Source organism: Mesitornis unicolor, unplaced genomic scaffold, assembly GCF_000695765.1.
Source record: "Mesitornis unicolor isolate BGI_N332 unplaced genomic scaffold, ASM69576v1 scaffold19262, whole genome shotgun sequence".
In the NCBI taxonomy this organism is placed as follows: domain Eukaryota; kingdom Metazoa; phylum Chordata; class Aves; order Mesitornithiformes; family Mesitornithidae; genus Mesitornis; species Mesitornis unicolor.
The window spans coordinates 6,067-28,514 of NW_010170043.1; the positions used below are offsets into that span (position 1 = coordinate 6,067).

At 36.9% G+C, this 22,448-nt stretch overlaps 1 protein-coding gene across 1 annotated transcript; it reads left to right on the forward strand.

Moving 5' to 3' along the window:
- Nucleotides 1-3,950: 3,950 nt before the first annotated feature.
- RHBDD1 (rhomboid domain containing 1) lies at nucleotides 3,951-19,941 on the forward strand (the record flags this gene model as incomplete). Its single annotated transcript, XM_010179569.1, has 5 exons — nucleotides 3,951-4,383; nucleotides 6,816-6,948; nucleotides 14,056-14,144; nucleotides 15,096-15,146; nucleotides 19,822-19,941. Coding segments are annotated over exons 1-5 (826 nt in total), but the record flags the coding sequence as incomplete, so codon positions are not given.
- Nucleotides 19,942-22,448: the final 2,507 nt, after the last annotated feature.

Below are 22,448 nucleotides of genomic sequence, written 5' to 3' on the forward strand. Positions count from 1 at the left end.
TTCTTTCCTGGAGCACATCTCCTGGTTTAGCTTTACCTGAAAAGAGCACGCTTAGGTCACTCCACGATGTGAACCTCTGTGAAGTCACTGAGGGCAATGGAGAAGTTCACTCTAAAAATCATACTCCCGATGTGAACTGAAAGAGTAACCCTGGGATTTTTTCTGACAGTGAAGACAGAATACAATGCTAAAGTGCCTCCATTACAAATAATTTTTGCAGAGCAACAAGAACAAAGCAGTTCTAGGGAGATGATGATGTGCCGCGCAGGTAACAGCAAAATCTTTAGATCGTGGCTGCGTTCATCCTCAGTGGTAATGAGACACTCTATGTCTCCATCTAGTCATAAAAATCTACGCTTATGTCACAGTATGATTTATTTTTTTTTTTAAGGAGAAGGGCAATGGTCTGGATTTTGCTGGACATAAACATAGATCAAAATTTCAGGGTAGTTCTGTCCATTTTGGGGAAAGGAAAGATACAGGGCGACTCTTTAACTTCAAATTACAGCTATAGGAAAAGACAGTATAATATTTCATTTTAGCTGGTATTTACTAAAATATTTACTTTTTTACATGATTTTTCAGTAATACAAAGTCATAATATTTTATAGTTGCCAAGTGAGCTATGGGGGTTGTCACAGTAGAAATAGACGTTTAAATACTTTGCACTTGGTTGATACAAAACAAATAAATTCTGAGAATGTTTAGTTCAGACATTTATCTTGCGTAGGTGACAAAAATGCAGACACGTGGCAGCATAGATGCAAGACAAATGTTCATTTCAAGTCTGTGCTTGAAATTTGTACATTTTGAAGTGTGTGGCATGTTTTCAAAAAAGAAAAAGGATTAAGTGCTTCATTGTTTCAAGCCTCATTGGACCTTTCATGAGCAGAGTAGAGGCTGAGGAATACTGTTCAAACAGTTGAAAGCCCTGTATATTTGAAGTGAGTTGCTTTCCAGAAGGCTCTGCTTGCTCGCTTCTATCTTTTTCCTTTATGATTAAATATGTAATGTGCCTTGGTTGACATTTTTGATTGCTCCCAATAATGAGAATGTTTTATAATACATGGCACTACAGTAAACATGGTGTAAACCATTCCCAGTTATGCTGCGTGATTGTTGTACAGATATGTGCTCTATGAGTGTTTTTTTTTCCCTAGGTGTATGTTAAATGTATGTTGAAAGTATTTAATTCGGAATTAAAGAATATCAAAGGGACACAAACACACTTTAAAAAGACTGTAGTAAATGGCAATTTGAACAATGTGGTATGGCAAGATTTTGAGGTTTCCATGTAACTTGGGTTCAAATGATGTTGATTTTTAAATTCTAACAGGTTTTATGTTAACTGTTTTGTAGTGGAAAAAAACTTAAGATATGTCAATGGTACAGACATAAGTCAGAGGTTTGGGATGATGCATGTAAGAACAGTTTGAGGATGTTGGTATACCTGGTATCACAGCAGGTAGTTAGAAAAGAGAATGACACTGATTAACCTTTTGATTACCTAAGTACTTTCTTTGTAACATTGGCGTTAAAAAGTAAAAGGCTGACAATGATAATTATAATCTGCAACAATCAGTTTACACTTTAAGAGGCCTTAGCTCATATGAAATTTGTAGGGACTACAACTGTGGTCTCTGTAGTTAAATTGTGAGGATAAAGGCACCTGTGTATTTACTGAATTTCCTTTTAATGTAGCAAATATGTTTATTTGCATTCTGTTCTACTGCAGTTGTTTTGAGGATGCTAGCAGTTTTTATTTTACATTCTCTTAAAGTGCTCTGATAAACATAATGCAATTTATTTATTTAAAGAGAAAACCAGAGACCAGAATACATTAAACTCAATTTGATTGATTAATTAATGCCACTTACGTGTGTGAGCATAGTGTGGAAGTATATGCTCCTCTCACATCTAAGTGGAGGAGGTAGGCTGGCCGCTGGATTATCTTTTTTTGTGTTCAACCCTGTGGAGGTTTCGTAGTTACTTTTGCGGTTATAGGATGACACCATTCAGAGATGAATTCCTTCTTTTCCATGTGTTCACTTATTTTGTGTGGTGCAACCCGATGAAATTATTAATGATACTCTGAATACCTAAAGAAATATAGTTTAGTAAAGTATTTGCAGGCATCCCAATGGTCTGTAGAATTGTGAAATTTAGTAAATCCTGGTAGACATAATGTGGAATGATAAATACTGCTTCTTGAGCTGTTGTCCTTTTCTCCTTACAAAGGCATCTTTTTTTGTCCCCCACTGTCCTTCAGAAGAATTACTGTGGCTTGTTCATCTAATATAAATATTTAAGGAGGATGCATTTGATGTGATGAATTGGATAGGAGTTTAAGTGAAATAGTATATTCTTATTCTAACTTATTCTAACTACTTTGTAATATAATGGAAAAGGAGGTGAATGGGGTGTTGAGATGAGAATTTTATATATATCAAGATATTTCAGGAAGTGTCATTTGAAACCTGATGGCAAAGTTTTGAAGAGTAGGCATAGTTTTACTGGCTCTGCATAGCTTATACTAAGGTGCGAAGTAATTTCTTGCGTATCTTCCATAGTTCAGCAAAGAGCTGGCATCCTAGAGGTGGAGAGGAGTGGTCACACTACTATTGTGCCTCCTTGGAGAGTTCTGAGAACTAAAAATTGTACTGCCCGAGTTGAGGTAGCCCTCAGAAGCTACTTGAAATTCAGTCTTTTCCTGTCTTCTGCAGGTGGTTCCACTCTAGAAACTCCATGTTGCCTTGTGCTCTGTTCTCCAGTGCGGCTTCCTCCCTGTTCTCTTTATAGGCTTGCACAGCTTAGCTTGATGCCAGTTCTCGGTAGTAACACTATTTATAACTAGACCTAGGACTTTTATAGCCCTTTTTAATCCTCCATTTTATCTGACATAAATAGGGCAGTGATTAATATTTTGCTATAACTGTATGGCAGTTCTCTGTGTTCTTGTATATGCTTTCCTTCTGCAGGTTGTGTTTTTTTTTTCTTCATTGCATGCTTTTAAGCTAAACTTTGAATTCTAGTCACTCGGAAAGCTTTTCAAAGCTTACATTTAGGAGTACTTAGCAGTGTCTCTGGTACAATTTCATAGAATCATAGAATCTCAGGTTGGAAGGGACCACAAGGATCATCCAGGCCAAGCTCTCAAGGTAAAAGTATCATTCAAATGAGATGGGTCAGCACCCTGTCAGGCTGACTCTTAAAGCTGATCAGCGTAGGGGAATCCACCACTTCCCCTGGAGATTGTTCAATGTCTGATTGATCTCATGGTGAAAAATTTCTTCTGGAGTTCAGTCGGAATCTCCCCAGAAGCAACTTGTGTCCATTACCACTCATCTTTTCCATGTGACTCCTTGTGAAAAGGGAGTCTCCGTCTTCTTGGTAGACACCCTTTATGTACTGGTCCATGGTAATAAGGTCCCCCCTAAGCCTTCTCTTCCCAAGGCTGAACAGGCACAGTTTTCTCAGCCTGCCTTCGTACGGCAGCTCTTCCAGTCCTCTGAGAAGAATTTCAAAAAGTAACTTTTAATTTTCATTCTTAGTTTGTGTTGAATATTTGTAAAAGTTGGAAAAATGGTCATTAAAAAAAAAGTATGTAGCAAAGAAGAGAAAATCTTCTCTAGAGAAGATTTTTTTAACTGGTTTCCTTCCTGAAATTTTAATAATTGTGAGCGAATCAGGATATTAATGAGAACATGTCTAGAACACCCAGGAATTGTATAAAGTAAAGCCTATCCAGGGACATGAAAGAGAGGTTGCAGACTCCTTTTTCTCACAATGCTTGTCTGGATTATCTGTATAAACCTTGAAAACTCCCCTGTGTGTATAATAATGCAGTTATCTTTCTTCTTTCAGAATTTTCCAAACTTGGACCATTTTGAATTCAAACGAAAGACCAGAAATTGGAATCACCTTCACATTTCTTTGAATAAGAAGCAATAATGCAACGAAGGCAGGGAAGAGTCAATACTGGACTGCTTTTGCTGCTTTTTCAAATTTCTCAAGTTGGACTCCAGAACATTCCTTCTGTTACCCTTGGGGTACTTGTACTGAATATTTTTCTTTTTCTGAATCCTGTAAGGCCACTGCCTGAAGTGTGTATCAGTGTAAATGAAGGCTTCTACAGAAAGAACTGGCAGCGTTTACTGCTTTCTCCTGTCCACCATGCAGATGACTGGCATTTGTATTATAACATGATTTCCATGCTTTGGAAAGGGATGATGTTGGAAAAAAAGCTTAAGAGCATGTGGTTTGCATACATAATTGCAGTATTTTCAGTGCTGACTGGAGTTGTTTATATGGTGCTCGAATTCATGCTTGTGAAAATTCTGGATGATCCTTCATATGGAATGAATTGTGCTGTAGGTTTTTCAGGTAAGGCATGTAGTTGGTCCAGTTTACATATATGAAGTTAATATTTATAGTCATTGTATGGCAATATTTGTTGAATGCAGAAAATGGATAGGTGTACCTCCATATGCATGTATGTAGGTGGTATGCCAGTAAAGTTATCCTGTTTTTTAATTTAAAGCATGCACTCTGGATATGAACATTATGTGCATGAGTTCATGTTCTTGTGACCAGCAATGTCTTTACCCAACAACATGAAAAATACGGTCATCCATAGAATCATGTTTTGTGTTTAGTTGCCGCTGACTGACGTCTGAAGCTTTTCATTTTCTGATGTCAATAATGCTTTTTAGGTGGGTTCTAGAAAAGCCTATCACTTTGCTATTATTATTTCTGAACGTCTTTTCTGGTACTAAGTGTACACTTTAAAATTTTTATCTTCAAATTACACATTTTTCATGATTGTCTTTAGAGTGTCTACTCTAGATTTGCTTCTGTAAGTAACATCCAGGCCCCTAATTTTGATCATCTTCCAGTAACGGTCTTGTCTTCTCATTTAGGAAATCAAAGTTTCAAGTCAATGAACTCCTCTTCAAAAAATCGGCCGTCAAATGGAGAAGTAGCACTGCTCTTCTAGATGTGTAGGATTTTTCCTTGCTGTCATTGGGACTTAGCATTAGAAGGCAAGCCCTTCTTTTCAGCCTCTGAGAAAGGTGCTTCAGCATCTCTGAGGGTTCCCTGTGGTATCTGAGTTGGAACTCAGCAAGCTGGAATATTCTGGTAGTTACTCATTTGGAGCTTCAGATATACTCTGGTCACTCACCCTTTGCTAATGAGATGTGCCCAGTTCTAATATTGACCGTTACAGTGCCTGTAGGGGCCCTGGGTGCAGCCTCTTCCCCTGAGGGGTCTGGCTGCCCGTGCTCAAGGACAGCTCTGTTCTGATGTCACTTCTGCAGCATATTTGGGGTATGCAAAGCTTGGAAATGAGGGACTGGAGCCTATGCGCGTGAATATTTGGCCGTTACTTGGGCAGCAGGTTAAGGAAGCTCTGACAGAGTTAGTGTCCATTGTTACTCTTTCTAAATCTTTAATGTTCTCAGTGTGACCTTCGGCATAGGTAATCTCTCTTCAGTTGAGGCAAGTGCATGTATATGGAACAGCTGTTGAATAAAATACGAATATTTTTCTGATAACTATTTCTTTAAGAGACAATTTATGTATATTAATTACTCATTTGCTTTAACACGTTTTAAGAGTTTTAGGATGCCTGGATTTTTTTTTTTAAATTTTATTTTAAATGGATGAAACAGACCTGCCCCTTGTTCACATGGACGATACCTGACAATACACCAGGACAGGCATTTCCAATGGTCACTTAAACTTAAAAAAAAACCCCAAAACCAACAAAAAAACCAAAGTAAATTGAACCTGTACAGACAGAATTCTGGTGAGCCAAGGATGAATTGGACAGAGATGACTCCTAAACTACACTGCTGCTATTGACTATTTCTCCCCTTTAGTAGATTTATAGTTTCTGAACAAGTCCAGTTTTATCTGCAGCAGATTGCATGAGCATGTGTATGTGCATACACACATTCCTGTTTATATTTGATCCTAGGATAGCAGTATTTATATCACTGGATAGATTAAGGGTTTTTGGTATCTTGTTTTCTATGGTGTTAGAAGGGGAGGGAAACCTTTTTCATGTTTTTATTTAATATGTCTGTATTAATGTTCAACTCTGCTATATTTTTAATGTAAAATCTTATACTTTTTGATTTGTCAGATTTTTTTTCCAGACAACTGTTTGAGCTTTCTCTTGAGAGGAACTTTTTCAAAAGCATCTTGAAAGTTCCAGTAAATTATGTGCATTCATTCTGTTGTATTGGCTATTGCTTGCATGTTAAAACAGTTGCAGTCGATTAGAAATGAATGATTATTTATTGCAATTAAAGGTGATTTATCTACTTTTTTTTCAGAAACAAGTGATTCTGGAGTATATGTAAGACAATTTTCCATTAATTCAGAATTTGAGCCTACTGTTGAGCTTCACATGTATCTGTCTTGTTTTCAGTAATTGCTTTTCTCAACTCATGGAACTTTTTAGTTCAAGAATTTTGTTCATTATTTCAACTAGAATTCCTATTTAAAATTGCATTGCTTTGAATACCTGAATAGCTGTGGTGAGTAGGCATATTAAAAGGCAACTTAGAAGTGGCTGCTATGTAAATATGTAAATATGTAAATTTTTATCCGTAGTTTCTTTTTTTTTTATGTCACTGAAAAGTATAAATGCCAGAACAGCTTAGAACTGTTGTTCTGGCATGCAACAGTATGCTTCATGGTGCTGTGAAACTGCGAGGTCCTTCAGTTTCAGTAGTAAAGTTGTTTGCATTTCTTTATTATTTGAGCACAAGTGCATCTGTCTTCATGTGATTTCTTTTTGTCTGCAGGAGTCTTGTTTGCTTTGAAAGTTCTTAACAACCATTACAATCCTGGAAGAGTCAACAGCGTCTTTGGATTGCAGATACCCAGTAAATATGCTTGTTGGGTGGAGCTGGTGGCTATTCATTTAATCTCACCCGGGTAAGTGCTTTTAATATTTCAAAGTTCGGAGAAGAGATTTGGGCTATCTGAAGTAGTTTGAAATGTGTCGTGAGGTATCTGTAGTGTTAGCTGGTATCCACATGGAGTGCTGGGGCTACAATTACGTGTCGAGGCTACAGTCTGCTTTTTTCCTTGACACCCTCTATTTTGAGCACATTTCAAAATTAAAAAAACTTAAATACTGTGCCCAGAAGGTATTACCAGTTATTTGAGGGAAGATAATGGGAGTTGATGGACAGGGAAAAGGGATGTGTTTCCAGCAAAGTAACCAAACTAATACACTGTAGTGCCAAGGCTTCATTAGCAAAACAGCGCTCCACTGTTTACTTGCTATTTCTGTCCTAGTCCCTTCTGTCCATTTCTTGTAGTCACTCCTCTAATTTAGCAGAAAGCTATCATCCAGCGTTATGTAAATTTTATGCAGTTTCACTGTCCTGCAGTCTTGCTGATCATCCCCCTGTTTTCCTGTGTGCTCAGTTCTGCCAGCACAGTTCATTTGCCCCTGTCTCTGAGAATAGCGTCTTTCCCTTCTTTGGCGGTTTGATTTCTGGGGTCCTAACTGCAAGTCAGAAATTTTCTTGTATAATATTTTATAACTGTCAGTCATACTGGAGAATATATGCAAAGTACAGACACCAAACTTACAAACTACCAAGCCACAGTTTATATACAATTTCCCAATTTTCAGAAAGATTTATTTTAAAAAGGGGTGAACGATACTGACATATTCCCCGTCAGATACTGTAACAACTGTGATATAGCAGATAGAACATTTCCTAGACCAGAATGAGAATTCAAATATTGCTTATGTTAAACACTGTTTTTATTGCTTTATGACCTGCTGCCCAATTGACTACAGCAAGGAATCCTACTTTAAAAGACAGAACTACAAAGTGCTCTGTTCCAAATGCTATTTTAAGTGTGAGCTGAGAGGTCACTTGCATGGCATTACCACAAGTATAAAACCAAGGTTTTCAGTGCATTAAAAACATTCTCCTGAAAAAGAAGAACTGTCATGATAGCTGAACATAGTTTTTATTTGTTGATATGTTTAATATTACTGCTTATTTTATTATTAAAGAATAATGAAAGAACATTATGTCTGAAGTAAAACCGTAAGCATATCACACTGTATCTGGTAGAGTAAAAACATGAATTTAGTGGTTGGGTGCTGCTATTTTTCAGTTATGTTACTGTAGAAATGTCTTTGGGGTAGAAAGTGTACAGAAGATCCAGAAATAATGTCAAAAACATTTTCATAGTTTTGTGGAAGCTTAGACTGCTGCCTGTTCTAAAGAACCTCCACAATGTTACATGCACTCTTGATAGCTGGGACAATTTCACATCACTTCAACAACAATGGAGGCCACAGAAAACAAGTAGTGATCTACAGAAATTGACATCCCAGAACAACATGTTTAATTAGTAACTGCCAGCTGCCTTGAAATGAACTGTAACACTTGCAGCTCGCAGAGCATTGCTCTTCCACGCTCATCTGTGTGCTGAGGGCCTGCTGTAATATTTGAAGTGTCTGATTAAATGGTGTCCCTTTGTAGATCAAGTTGCATGATTTCGTTTTTAATAGATAAGAGGTCAGTGATTGGGACAGAATTCTGTCCAGTCAGAAAGATGTGCAGTAAGTTTGGAGCTGCTTTAGTGGAATGATCAGAATCACCTGAGAATCCATAACCAATGAAGGATTCAAAAGTAATACTGAAGCTATTGAAAACTTTGATTTGTGTGCCAGGAGAGGATTTAGGGTTTTACTGCCATCTGTTAATTCTTTTCTTTCTCATTAATGATTTTGTTATGGGGAAATTTTAAGAGATGTGTGATATCCTTCTAATCTTTGGCTTCTGTAAAGTACGGGTATTGAGATGTAGGCTTTGTATAGCAATCCTTGGGATTATTTCTTTGATGGAAGAACAGGCACATGAAAATTTATCTTACATTTAATCTCTATACCTCTTCCAGAATTGGACGTGTGGTGTCTTAAGTCATGTATCCCTTTTGCATGGAGGTGCTTTACCTGTACTCATTGTTAAAGGAAAAGCTCCTTTTCCAGGTTGTTTCTGAACTAACTCAAATATTTGTCAGATTGACAAAGACGGCACTTTGAGGTTGGAAGCTGGACATTACATTTTTTTTCAAACTTCTTTTGCAGAAAGTTAAGAGTAACAAAGAATGAAAACAATAGGAGAATGGAAAGCTAGGAGTGGAGTAGAGTAGAGGATGCTATTTTTATAATGTTCAGAAGTGTTGAGGTTTGATATTCTGACTGTCCAGAATTGCTCTTTTTGCAGTTTGTCAGAAATAGCAAGACTTCCTATTCTGCAGTTCAGAGGATCTCAAAAATGTCTAATGTTTCTGTAGCTCACTGCGTCTCTGAAAACTGACTGGCATTTCTCTAAACCTCCTTTTGACCTGTGTTTTGGTAGGCTTTATAGTTCCTTACTTTCAGGTGTCTGATAATGTTTTCAGGATCCGTGCACGATGCAATACATAAAATGTATAATCCTTACGTGAGTTTTTTGTTTTCTACACTAGTGTAGAACTACTTAGTTCTAGCCTTAAGTTTGTTTCCAAGTTTCTCTTAATAACTTTTTCTAAATAAACTATATTGGAAAGTGTTGATCTGAGCTAGTTCTCTTGACTTTTTTATTTTTTTGAAAACTTAAGTTGCTTATTGGAATTCTTCGTCTTTAAAAAAGGGAAGAATTTGCAAGCTGAGAACTATCCCGCACAAGAACAAGGGCACAGCAACAGGTCATTTGGCAATGGTGATGCAGATCATTGTCATAAGCATTGAAAACGTTATAGAATTGTAATGTATAATAAATCAACAATGGTGGTTACTTGTTGTTTCATTTCACCTGGGTTCAAGGATCCACATGAAGTCAAAATCTCAAAGCAGATCATGGTCAAAACAGATAAACATAGTAGGAATACTGAGCTTTTCATAAAAAAACCCAAACAAAAAATGCCAAACCAAACAAAACCAACACCCACAAAGCTTAATTTATATATATTTGAAACGATAAGAACATATTTTGACAAATCTGGTTTTAAATTTTGATCATTTTGCCTTCTACTATTCTCAGTCTCAACCATGGTACAATGTCTGGTGTGAATACAAATATTTTGCATAGCTCTAGTAAACGTAACCTCATGAGATCTTTAGTGTGTATCTATTTCCCCATTTAATCTGCTTTTTAAATTTCTCACTTGTTTAATGCTTAGGGATATCACTGAGTCATCACTGGTTATCAGTCAGATTTACTGTTGAGCTATTTATTATGCTGTTTATTGATGAGAACTGCTCCTCAGGAACAAAAGGGCTTAGAATAACCAATCAACCAAAAAACCTCCAGATTTGACAGGAATGGTGTTACGGGGTGAGAGCCATGTTAAAGGCTTTCATTCTTTTGTCAAACTTAGCTCTTACTTTTCTGTGGTATTTTCCCAGCGTGTTACAAAATGACTAGCAAGTTTCCCGTTTCCATTTAAAGGAGCAATGGTATTTTCCTGTACAGGGCTGTGTAAAAGAAGTTGATTTATGCAGTCGTCTAATTTGCATTCAGGTAGATTTTTTAATACTAGTAAATGGACTGTGACCTGCTTTCTAAGCAAGATTAAATTTTGTAGCAAGTTACGTAGGGCAGGTGACTGCACTTGTGTTAATTTGGAAATAGACTATGTATAAATACATGGATTTGATTACCATGGTCTCAAAAAAATTAACTATTCAAAAATGAGTTTGGTCTAGATTCCTGTAGTGTGTCACTTTGATTGTATTCCTTTGCTTGTTCAGTGAACGCATGCTTCCTAGCCTTGGAGCAGGACATGGCATGGAAATAAGATCTTTTCACAAAAGACTGCAGCAATGGCTTGAGCTGAAGACATACTTTTGTGGCTAAATAAGTGGCTTTGTCCTGTGGTAGAATTGCATGCATAAATAATAATGCCTGCCGGACCCAGAGATTGCTTTTCGGAAGTTACGGAATTTAAGTGATAGGTGTAGACTTTCTTGCTCTGTTTTCACTTGTTGGGTCAGGTGACTGACACCACAGCATTGGAACAGTTCAGGATAAATTCACCGACAGTGTGGAAATGAGTTGGCTTCATTGTAAGGATACTGGAAAAGTATTAAAGTAAAAATTAATCCTGAGAGGCTTGTTAACATTGGGTCGGAATCATGATTTACATGTATTTACATGGAAAGTAAATACACTCCAAGGGGCTATCCCTCTAGTCATACCAGCTTTCATGGAAGCTGCACAGCCAAATGAAAAAGTGTCATTAATTCTGTTTAGAAATTCTGAAGTAACACGCACATCAGTTTGGTGGTAAATGTCTTCAGGACGCAGTGTTCAGAGATATTGCAAAATTATCATTAGTATGAAGTGAATGGCTGAGATGAGATCTCAGGGGATATCTACATTTTTAAAATAAGAAGTTAAATGAGACATCATTTGAATTTCTTTGTGCCAGGGAGAAGATTAGTTAATATTGATAAAGCTCATTGAAATTTAGAGAAAAAACATGCAATTTAAAAAGTCAAGAACCCTGGTTTTATTCCCATTTGAAGTTCATCTTGTATTACAGAAACTGAAAATTGTACTATGCAAAAAAACTCTGTCAATGTTTCTTTATTAATCAGCAGGAAAAGTGATTAGTCTGTAATCTTCTGACTGCAGACCTCCTCCTTATCTATTTCTCTTTCTCTTTTTTTTTTTTTTTTCCCCTTTTTCCCTGCTTAAGAATGGGTACAGAAATGCCCTTACAGTCCTCTGAAACCTTGCCCATCCTCAAAACAGCTGGGAAAAGACACAAGTTAACTACTTCAAAACTTTGCTGCATAGTTATATTTTTTAATTTGTTTTGGCAATGTTAATGTTTTTAAATAAAACTGCTTGATTTTTACATTGCCTGTTATCTGTATGTTTAAGTTGTTACATTTGAAAAGTATCTATAAAGATGCTTTCCATAATATAAATGATACCAAGTGTTAGCAAAAAAAGGTATTAAGTTACCACTTGAGTAAACGACAATGTAACACATTCTAAAATTAAGTGGTGGTTGCTTCGCTTGGCTGCATTTCGTTAATGTTAGGGAAGCTGTCTTTTTGTACTCTCCAGAACTGCTTATCCTTAGTAATTACAAGTAGCAAGGTGTTACTATTGATCACACTCAAATTAATTTTATGACAGCATGTGGTAAAAATTTGATGTGATTTATCAAATGTACTCATTTTCTGCATGTCAGTGGTAGTATTTATGTGTGACTGTCTATTTTTTATTTAGAAAACCCTGTTTAAACATTTTTTACTCCTTGAATATATTTCATAATTAAACAGTCAACAGTCAACAGTTTAGGCATTGAGGACACTAACCTGTTCAATAGACGTGAAGGGGAAATTACCCCTCTAAAGACTTTTTGAAGTTGAAGGTTATTGATTATTCATATTGTGTAACTATTCACCTTCACTGGATTGCAAGCAAAGACCTTCATTTTGAGTTTTGAGGAACGGTTTTGTGCTTAACACTGTGCTCAAAGTGAGCATCAAATTTGTTTAAAACACTGACAGGAATATAGGTGAATCAGTCTCGTGGTGATTTCTAGAGTAAGGCACCTTGAATTATCTAATGTTTTCTGTGTACAAACGTTTTCTAAGGCAGGCATGTTCTTTTCACAACTTTGGAAAATCTGTTCCAAAAAAAAATCTGTTTGGAAAAGTAGTTCCTTATAGGTACTTTGCTTTGGTACTACTTCCTACTTCTTTCTTCGTTTTCACATCAGCATTTGTGTGTTACTCCTTCTAAAAAGTTGGTTACTTATGGGAGAGAATCACAGCTCTACATAACAGAGTAGACGTTTGTGGTTAAGTGGCAAAAGAGTGAATTTAGATTTGATCTTTATCTCCCTCTAGTGACAAATGCCTTTTCTCGTCTATTTTTGTGAGTGATGCCTGGAAGTTGTGGTGTCATGAGCGTATGTGCTATCATCTGTCTAACTCTCCTGGATTTCTGACTGGAACGTAAAAAGCATCATGTTTAAATCTAGTTTTAGATTAACAGAAGTTTAATTTCTGCTTTATAAAGGCAAAACAAAGCTTATATTACTTGAATCTTTGGGCAACCAGTATCAATCCACTGAACTGAGTTATTTATAATTGCATATACTAGGAAATCTTAATGTTTAGCGTATTGGCTTCTCTAACTTCATAATAGAGGTGAGCAGTTTTCAAAGCGTGTTTAAATCTGGTTAAACTCAAAATATTTTACTCTTAATTAATGTTTAAACCTGATGAAACACAGAAGAGTTTCACTCTTAAATTGAATGCTGAAAAGTGGTTTATGAATTTGACTACCCCATAGTCATGGCAATACTTGGAGCAAATCTTATTTGTTGTAAACATCCGCTTCCGTGTTGACGATTTCTCAAAAGACTCTAGAGCCTTTTCATTCTATATGGCCAGTGATCTTTTCTAAAATAAACTGTTGGTATGTATAGAAGCGAATTTGGATCTCAACATTTCACTTATTCTTTGTGTTTTGAAGACATTGCGTTACAAAGATCGCAGCAGATCTGCATTCAGGCTTATCTTAGAGTAGTTGTAGGATAATATTGATAGTGCAGTAGAAAGTTCTGCATTTGTGCTTTCACTTGAAACTGTAAGTGGTTTTGGTAGATCCTACTTAGACTTTTCAGCATAATTCTGTGGATTTACTGTTTTATAGATTAAAACTAATTTCCTCCCTCAGTAACTCTTTATGTGGTTTTAGGGAAACTGTATTCTGTCCTTTAAACATGCAGTTAAGATGATCTCTCCAATTGGTTTCCAGCTTCTTCGGGGTATATGTTAGATACTTTTTTGTAACTGTGTATACTTAACAGTTTAGAGGTAGTTATGAAGAATGAAAACCTGGCATCATGTCCTTGCAGGCAAAACATTTCCCTATGCTTGATCTCACACAGAGACTTTCTTGGTTACAACAAATTCTGCACGTCTCCTTCGGGACCCCTACAAAAGAAAAAACCAAAAATCTTCCTTTCTGTCCCTCACAAGATTTTCCTTTTTTGTAGGACTTCTTTTGCTGGGCATCTGGCAGGGATTCTTGTTGGACTGATGTACACTATGGGACCTCTGAAAAAGATCATGAAAGCCTGTACAGGTATATAATTTGGTTCAATTTCTAAAATCTGCTTAAGAGACACTTTTGTTTTTAAAATTCAGTAAGTCTTGCACATAGGAATTCAGGCCGTTCCAGCAGGTTTTTAGGCAATGAAAGATATGCTGATTATTAAAGCGGATGCAGAAGAAAAAAAATGAGCTTTTTTTCTCTAATATGGATGATAAGAACCAGTAAATGTGTCTTTCAGATATTTTTACTTCGAGGAACACCCTTTGCCCTTTTAAAAAATTGTTTATTTCAAGTCAAATGTTTCACATAAGATGTCACTGAAAATGTGACTTTAAATGAAGCGTGGTGAAGCCATAAAAACATGCCAGAACGCAGTATGTTTCCATGTTGATTACTACTGCCAATAGGGGAGTGGGAGTTAGACGGGGGACCTGAGGTCCCTTCCAGACTGAATTATTCTAAGACTTCTTGACAAAACCCGTGGTACTGCTAGTGGAACTTGCTAAGGAGATCCTGCTGCTGTGAAGGTTGCTGTGTGACTAAGACCTGGAGGAAGGAGTGTTCCAGTAAACAGCTTATCTTCTCCTGTGTAGCAGAGCAGAAACAGTGCGGTATTATTCCAGTCCTCTGTTTTCTGTGCATTAGCCTGTTTTTACCAGTGTACAGTCTCAGTGCAGAAATTATTCATTTCATGTTCTGGAGAACATTTATTAGGTTGGTGTCCATTTTTCTAGTCTACCTGGACATGTTGCTTAAACACAGCACACTACTGTAAAATCTCGATCAACCTACAAGCTTACCCATACTATATTCTCTCACTGATGCAAAACAAAAAAAAATCATAGATACCTGTGGTTTCACATTTATATGTTATGAAACTGACTCTGAAAGAAAGAGTACTTTACATTTGATTTATGTATTTTATGAAGAAAGTCCGTGATTATTTTATTCTAATGGTGCATGCGTAATTCTCCTATTTAGGTGGTATGTCTTCATTCACTGTCCCTGCCCGGCCAAGGGAATACTATTCGGGTAAGTATTCTCACTCACTTACCTAAAAAATGATTGCAGCTTTAGTAATCGTTTTTGCTAATGATAGAAAGCCTATAGAGGAGCTAGTTAAGTGGAAACATATATAACATACAAAATATTCTGCACGTATATCTACTTGCTAAAATGATATCACTTCTCTGGCCGTCCTACCTTTACTTTTTAGGGGACTGTGTGGGTGTATTTTGTACAAGAGGCTTTAAATCTCAAATTAAGGTCATGGCTTCATAAATTGCTACCCTGGGGAAATGTTATCCCTTTTGCAGAAGGTGTAGCATGGGGAAAATTTTGTCTCCTGAAAGCAGCCCTTTGAACCTTGGTAAATGTGCCCTGATCTGGCAAATTTATCTGTTCCATTCTAGGATGTTTTCCCTCTCCCCTTGCCTCTGACAATGAACTTCTTCCTTTGAAAGCTTTTTGTAAGTCAAGTAATATACATGCAAAAAGCCCACTCCTCACAAGAATAAATGTAGACTATCTTCGCAGTATATAGGTGGATAGTTGGAATACTGGCACACTTTGAATGTAGCACATTTGATTCACTTCCCATGCAGAACATCGAGTTGTTATCTGTGAAGTGTATATAAATAATAGGTGGACGCCTTGTCTGGGAGGGCTGGAAGAGGAGCCAGCTGTGAAAAAGACTGTGTGTTGGATCAAAGCTAAGGGATCTTAGCCTAGCGTATCTTATCTCCTGCAGTGATTTATACTCTTGCCTAGGCATCTGCTGTAAGAACAGGATAAATATATAGTGATAGCTCTCTCAAATATTTGCTGGTGTGCAGTGGCTTGTGGCTTAAAGATGTTCTCAGCAGAAAGTTTTATGGGGGAATTTTGTCTTTAGTAGTGTGTGATAGATTTGTCTTCCATGAATTTGTCAAAAGCTCTTTCAATCAGCATGAACTCTTGTAACACCTACAACATCACAGAGGAAGAATTTCACAGTTTACTTCCTGGTATAGAATCTGTCGTTTTTGTTTGGTTTGAACCTGCTAGCTGCTAATTTCATTTGGTGCACATTTAGTTTCCCTTCCCAGAGAAGAATTAAGCTTCATTCTTTATGTACTTTCCTCATATTCGTATGGTTTTATAGACTTCAGTCGTATACTCACAACTATCTTATCTCTCTGGTTGAAAAGTTGTAGTCTGTGTGGTTGCTTATATGAAAACCATTTGATAGGTTCCTTCATTCTTACGGTTCTCTGATGTTGAGTTATGCAGGTTTTCTGTTTTTCATAGTCTTTTATAAGTGAGATTGCTTACTCTGAGCCACAGTGAGCCAAGGTCAGTGCTGCTTTAATTCTTCATGGTGGATTTTGTCTTCCATGATCTACCTCCAGTTTTAATATTTCATTAAATATTTCCCACAAGCAAGGTTATGGGCCCTTGAATATTTTTGAAGCATTTTTTGTGCAATCCCTAACCAAAAGATCTTGACCTAGTTTCTCTACCAACAACGAGCGTTGTAACCTAGAAGTACAATTGCCCAGGATTTCCATTATTCCACTTCTCAAGTCAAAAAGCACTTGATCAAAAGGCCAGTAAGGAAATAAAACAAAATCAGTATTGTGAAGTGAAATAAGATGTGAGCAATGATGGTGCAATGAGCGTGAGGTACCCGTTTCCATGCCTGACAGTCTCAGCCCAGTTACGGATGTTCACCCAGCCACAGGCACTGTTCAGCCCACCAGAGCCTGAGTGTGCTGCTTGCATTGCTCTGCATTCCATGATCATAGAGGCCAAATCTTCCTTTGGTATTCCAGTGGAGCAGGGTGGGTGAAACTGTAAAGATTTCTATTTGAACAGGTACTGTAATGGCTGATGAAGAGTTTGTACTTGACAGTTAAACTCCACAATCTATTGCAACCACTGTACAAGCACCAGCTGCCTGGAGCTTGGGTGGGTGCAGAAGACCACCCTTGTGGAACAGGAGCAGATTCTGAATAGCCCTCTACTTTTTATTTTCTAGTTCTTCCGAAGCAGGGAAAAGAGAAGAGATTTTATGTAATATTTCTGGCACAATGGGGGACTACATAGCACATGAGGAAAAGACTTTAGAATGCTGACAAGGAAGTCTGGGGTTTATTTGCATGTCTTGGGCAGTCCCCAAAGTAACTGTGCCTTGCTTTGAGTTGTTGTGGACAAAAGGGAGATAAAGGAGAGGGTTAACCTGAATTGTCCTGTCTTCCAAGCTTGGCTTTAGTTGTAAATACCTTTTTATTTGTGGTGCTAAATAAATGTCTCTAAAATTATTTAAAACTGCAATTTAAAAAAAAAATGTTACGTTCATTCCCTGTGTGTATACTTTGTAATTCTCTTTCATTCTATTGGCGGAGGTCTTATGGAAGATTTAACCTTTTGCTTGGTGTATGACTTATAATGAATTTGGCCATTTGTGAATTACGAAACCCATCTAGTGTCACAGGCTAATTAATTTTTCATTTTCTGGTATTGCTGATTTATTACTATGTGCTTCCAAATACCAATTTAAATAGAGAAATAGATTAAGTGATGATCAGAACAGATATTAAGAAACGATACAAGGAAACAACTGTAGAAGAAAAAAATCTTAAAATGTAATTTTAACACATTTAGTGACTGAATTGGGTTTGCTCTAAATGCAGTTTGTGAATAAAGTACTAGGACACTTATTTTGACTAATAGGAACTACCTTGAATGTGTCGATGTTAATCAACTGTTTCTTGTTGTGAAATAAAAGATTACCACTTTGTGAGCACTTACAACTTGCTGACAGTGTAAAACATCAAACATACAAAAATTTACGGTAGTAGAACAAGATATGACATCCTTTTTCTTTCATCAGATGATTTCATGCTTTTAGTACCAGAATTTTTATAGTCTTCATACATGCAGTTTTGAAGCCTCCAGAAAAGAAATGGTGTAGCTGAGAAAATGTTCATTCAGATAAACGTAATGCAGATCAGAATGAGGGGCATCCGAAGTGTGTACACGTACAAGACAACTAAACGGCATCCTGCAGTCAGTTTTACTTGCCTGCAGAATTACGTCTCTTCAACTTGCCGGTATGACTTAAAGGCTTCTGAAGTTTGTTAAACATATGACTATAATTCATACAGATTAAAAAAAAATAATCTTTTCTAACCAAAGAAGCTGCCGCTCGTTTGAGAAATGGCAGAATTTCAGGTTACTGGAGAATAATACAAAATGTTCACTGCAGATATATGAAAATTCTCCTGGCGCCAGTTGTATGTTCCAAAAAGGAAAGATCTGCAAATGGAGAGAATTACATTTTTTCCTCTGTGTGTCTATGATGTATGTATGTATACATACATCCGTATGGACATGCATGTGTGTATAAAATATATGTTGTTATATTTGCATAATACACCCAGAAAAATGTCTATACTCCTCTATAGAAGAGTGTGCAGTCACGCTGTTCAATTTGTCCTGCCTGCGCTGGGTAACTTTAAGAGTATTGCTATTGCTACTTGCGTTAAAGTTCTAGACTGTGGGATTTTTCTTCTGTAACACATCCTTTTCTAAGTTCTCACTTCACATTCTGTGCTTGCTGCTAATCACAGAAACTCTACAAGATTGCACATGGGGTCCATCCATCTAGTGAGATAACTGTTATTGATGCGAATAATTTGAAAATAAAGGGAAATGACGTGCTGTACTTTTATCATACAAAAATATTTCTAATTCTTTCATTTTCAAAAAATAGTATACATTTTCTATCAGCTGGAAGAAACTAGCTAATTTCTGTACTTTGATTCTTCAGAATCCCTTGTCCAGCTGTCTGGAAGAGAAAATATCACCTGAAGCTTTGTATTTGGTAGATGCGAAAATGGAGTAGAAAAACAGGACTTTCAGTTTTTCTCAGTTTAGATTTGTCGTGCTCGGCAAGATCAGATTGTGTTAAAAGGAGGAAAGTCTCACTCAATTCTCTAGCCAAGTAATTTTTGTTCTTTTAAATCCTGTGTGTCTGGGTGACGGTTGGTTTGTGCTTGGTGGTGACAATCTTTGCCCGTGGTGGGGAGGCCTTGGCTGTCAGACGTACAGGCAGCGTTCAGTGACTGACGTTCGATGAGGTCTGCGGTGCGGTGGTTTTTCCCCAGGGCACATGTAGCTGTGCAGCAGCACAATATCAGCTGTATATGTTACCACAAAAAATTTCCAGGAATCTTTTCCCATGGGTTTTGTAGGTCCAGTCATTACTTGAATTGATGATGACATTGGCCTGTATTGTTTATGGGGAGGTGAGAGACAGATGGGGGAAAGCCTGAAACCTGTTTTGTTGTTGCTGTCCTGGTGACATTAGTAAGGTGCACAAGAGTTGACAGTTAAAAGGAGCTGAGGAAATGTGTCTTTCAGTTTCTGTGTGAGACTTCTTAGAAATGGCAACTCTGACACTTACTTATAACAGTTATAAAAAACAGGGATGTTTGACCCATCTTTTATCTGTTGTTTTTCTGTCTCCTGTTACCATAATCTGGCTCTGAAAATTAGAAATTTATTCATGCCATATATTGTGTAAGTAATTGAATCCTAATAATTTTTTTCTTTCACGAATTAAAATAATTTGTGGAAGAAAGACAGCATAAAGATAATATCTGATTTCACACTCTCCTACTGAGTAGCAGTTTATTTTCTTTATTTTGTATTCATTTTACAGAGTATTATGACTATCCAGGTTATCAATACAGAACACCAAGGAGCTATTTTGATTATACGGGTGGGCTTACTGAAGAAGAACAGCTTGAAAGAGCAGTGCTGAACAGCCTTAATGAAAGAGGTAGGAATTGTATTGCATTTTATATCTTAAGTTGTGATTATACTGAGAAGGGAGTGAGGGCAGGGAGCGTAGAGGTGTATCGCTCGTTATTTATTTTCAGGTTTTGGATGTATCTTCAGAAAGGGACGAAAGATTCCTGGTAGAATTTTCATGTTCTTAGTGTAAGTGCATTTAATTATAATTGCTTTCTGTTTGATTATCTTGTTACTACTATAGTAAAAGAATTTCTTTTATAACAAAAAAACCTTAAGTAAAGTAAGTTGCTGTGCCAAAAAAATCTTACAGTACTTGTAAAAAGTTTGAAGTGAAATAATAGAAGAATCTGTTACCAATATTAAACTTTTTCTGTGTGTATATTTTTGCTTTTTATACGAATTTAATTGACAAGCGATGTACTGATTTTCTTACTCTTCACACTGCCCTTTTCTACCTCAAAGGAAGCTTATATTCTACCTAGCTGAAAAACCTAAAAACACCGCCAAAACAAGAAGATAGAATTGTTTAGAAAAAAAAATGTGGTTGTTTTTAACTAAAAATTATTAGTTAAATTGGTATAAAATGCATTCAGTAAGATATGGTTTATGTTTTTATAATATAAGTGAAGGAAGGAAAGAATACTTCATAGAATCTATTTCTCAGCTCCTAAAACTTCAAGACATCTGTTTAATAGGACTGACAGCACATTATTATAGCATCACGTGTAAAATTTACATCACAGTTACGCAAAATTTTTATACTGAAGTCATAAAGGGCAGAAATGAACATAGTATATGTTGTCTGGTATTGACATAGCGTTTAATATCAAACATTGCTATCTTTTTAATCTGTTGCATGTCAATATGGATTATTTTGGGAATTCAGCTGAAGGTTTTAGGTGCTCCTTAACTTAAGAAATCTAAAAAAAATCTTTCAGATTTGGTGAAGCTGTAAAATGTAATCTTAACAGAAATAATAACCTGACTGAATATTATCAATGACACCTTCCTTTTTCATAATCTCGGTAGTCTCTCTTCCTGGGTACAAGGAAGCATGAATGAGGAAGAAGATACAGAAGCCTCTGTTTGTAACTGCAACCCTTAAAATGTGGAGCACCATTCATAAATCTCCACTCAGAAAATTAGTTTACACCACTGTGTTATTCCTGTCAGAGAAATACCAGACAAAATATTAAAAGTAACATCTTGACAAATCATCATCACTTTTACTTTCACACCTTATGTGATCCTATTTTTTGATGACAAAGAACATGTCATGTTATCTGGAAGATGGTTTTAAAAAGTCAGCAAATGAGGCAAGATTGTGATACAAAAAGGCATTTCCAGTTTGAAAAATTCATAAACCTATTTTTAAAAGTAAATGCAGCTTTTTGCTTTATTATATTTGTGTCTGCTGTGAGAGTCAGATGGGAGGCAGAAGTGCAGAAGTGAGTAATGGAACTTAAGATATAAACCAGAAGTTTTTCTGAGGAATCGGAAGAACCAATATTGCATGCAGAATTTTCAGTGCAAAGTGTCCAGTATCCAGTAAGGTGTGGTTAATGGTCTCACATAGCGATACACTTTTCTTTCTGCCTTACCAGACTGGGCAGTTGCATTTTTAAGAGGACTGCTGAACATGCCAGTAATTTGATTTCAAATTTTGGAACCTGACTGGAACCAAGAGAGCATGACAGACTCTAGTTTCTTGAGGGATTCCCCTGGTTGATTATATCTTTTGACTTGAAGTCAATGGTTTTTATTTTTCCGTGTTTAAATCCAAGAAAAAGGGCGCAAATTCCAGTAACAATCTGCAAATCTGTGTTGGATTTTTTTAACTGCAAAATTTGGTCTCATGAGTAACAGTTTTTACAGTCTTCTTTCCAAAATCGTTGTCATGGTTACTATACAAGCAGCTCCTCGTGCAAATCTTGACGCAGATGGGGCGCTGAGAAAGGAGCAGGAAGCCATTAGTGCCAGTGCTGGCAGCCCGGATCCGGGCTCAGGCTGATGGGCGCTGTGCAGCTCTGCTCTACGCAGCACAGAGCACTCTCAGTTTTCTTAACTGCGAGATCCTTGCTCACTTATGGGGTGGTGGGATGTTAAAAGGGAGGACAATCAGTGTTGTCGCCTTCGTTTCAGACCGTGTCTCTGGGATTAATCAAGCTGCTGATTTTGACATGCTGGGTAACCTCTGAACGAGTACTTAATGCATTATACATTGTGCCTGTCAGGGACTGTCCTTTCAGAGTTATGTGCTGTAATGCCTAACGACAGTAAGTATTTTAGGCATGATAAGCATATTTATTTAGCATGAGGAAGAAAATATTTAAGGCTATTAAAGCTTCACTGGTATTACACTGGTATACATTTATTTAAACTAGTTGCAGTTACAGAGATTTTCTTGTTTTAGTCCAAAGTCCTAGAATTGTAAACTCTGGTAACAGCCTCCTCCAAGACAGAGTGACAGGAAAGGTGTGGAGGGTATCAGTCTTCAGTATTCTGGTTGGAGGCCTGTAACTAGCGGAGTGC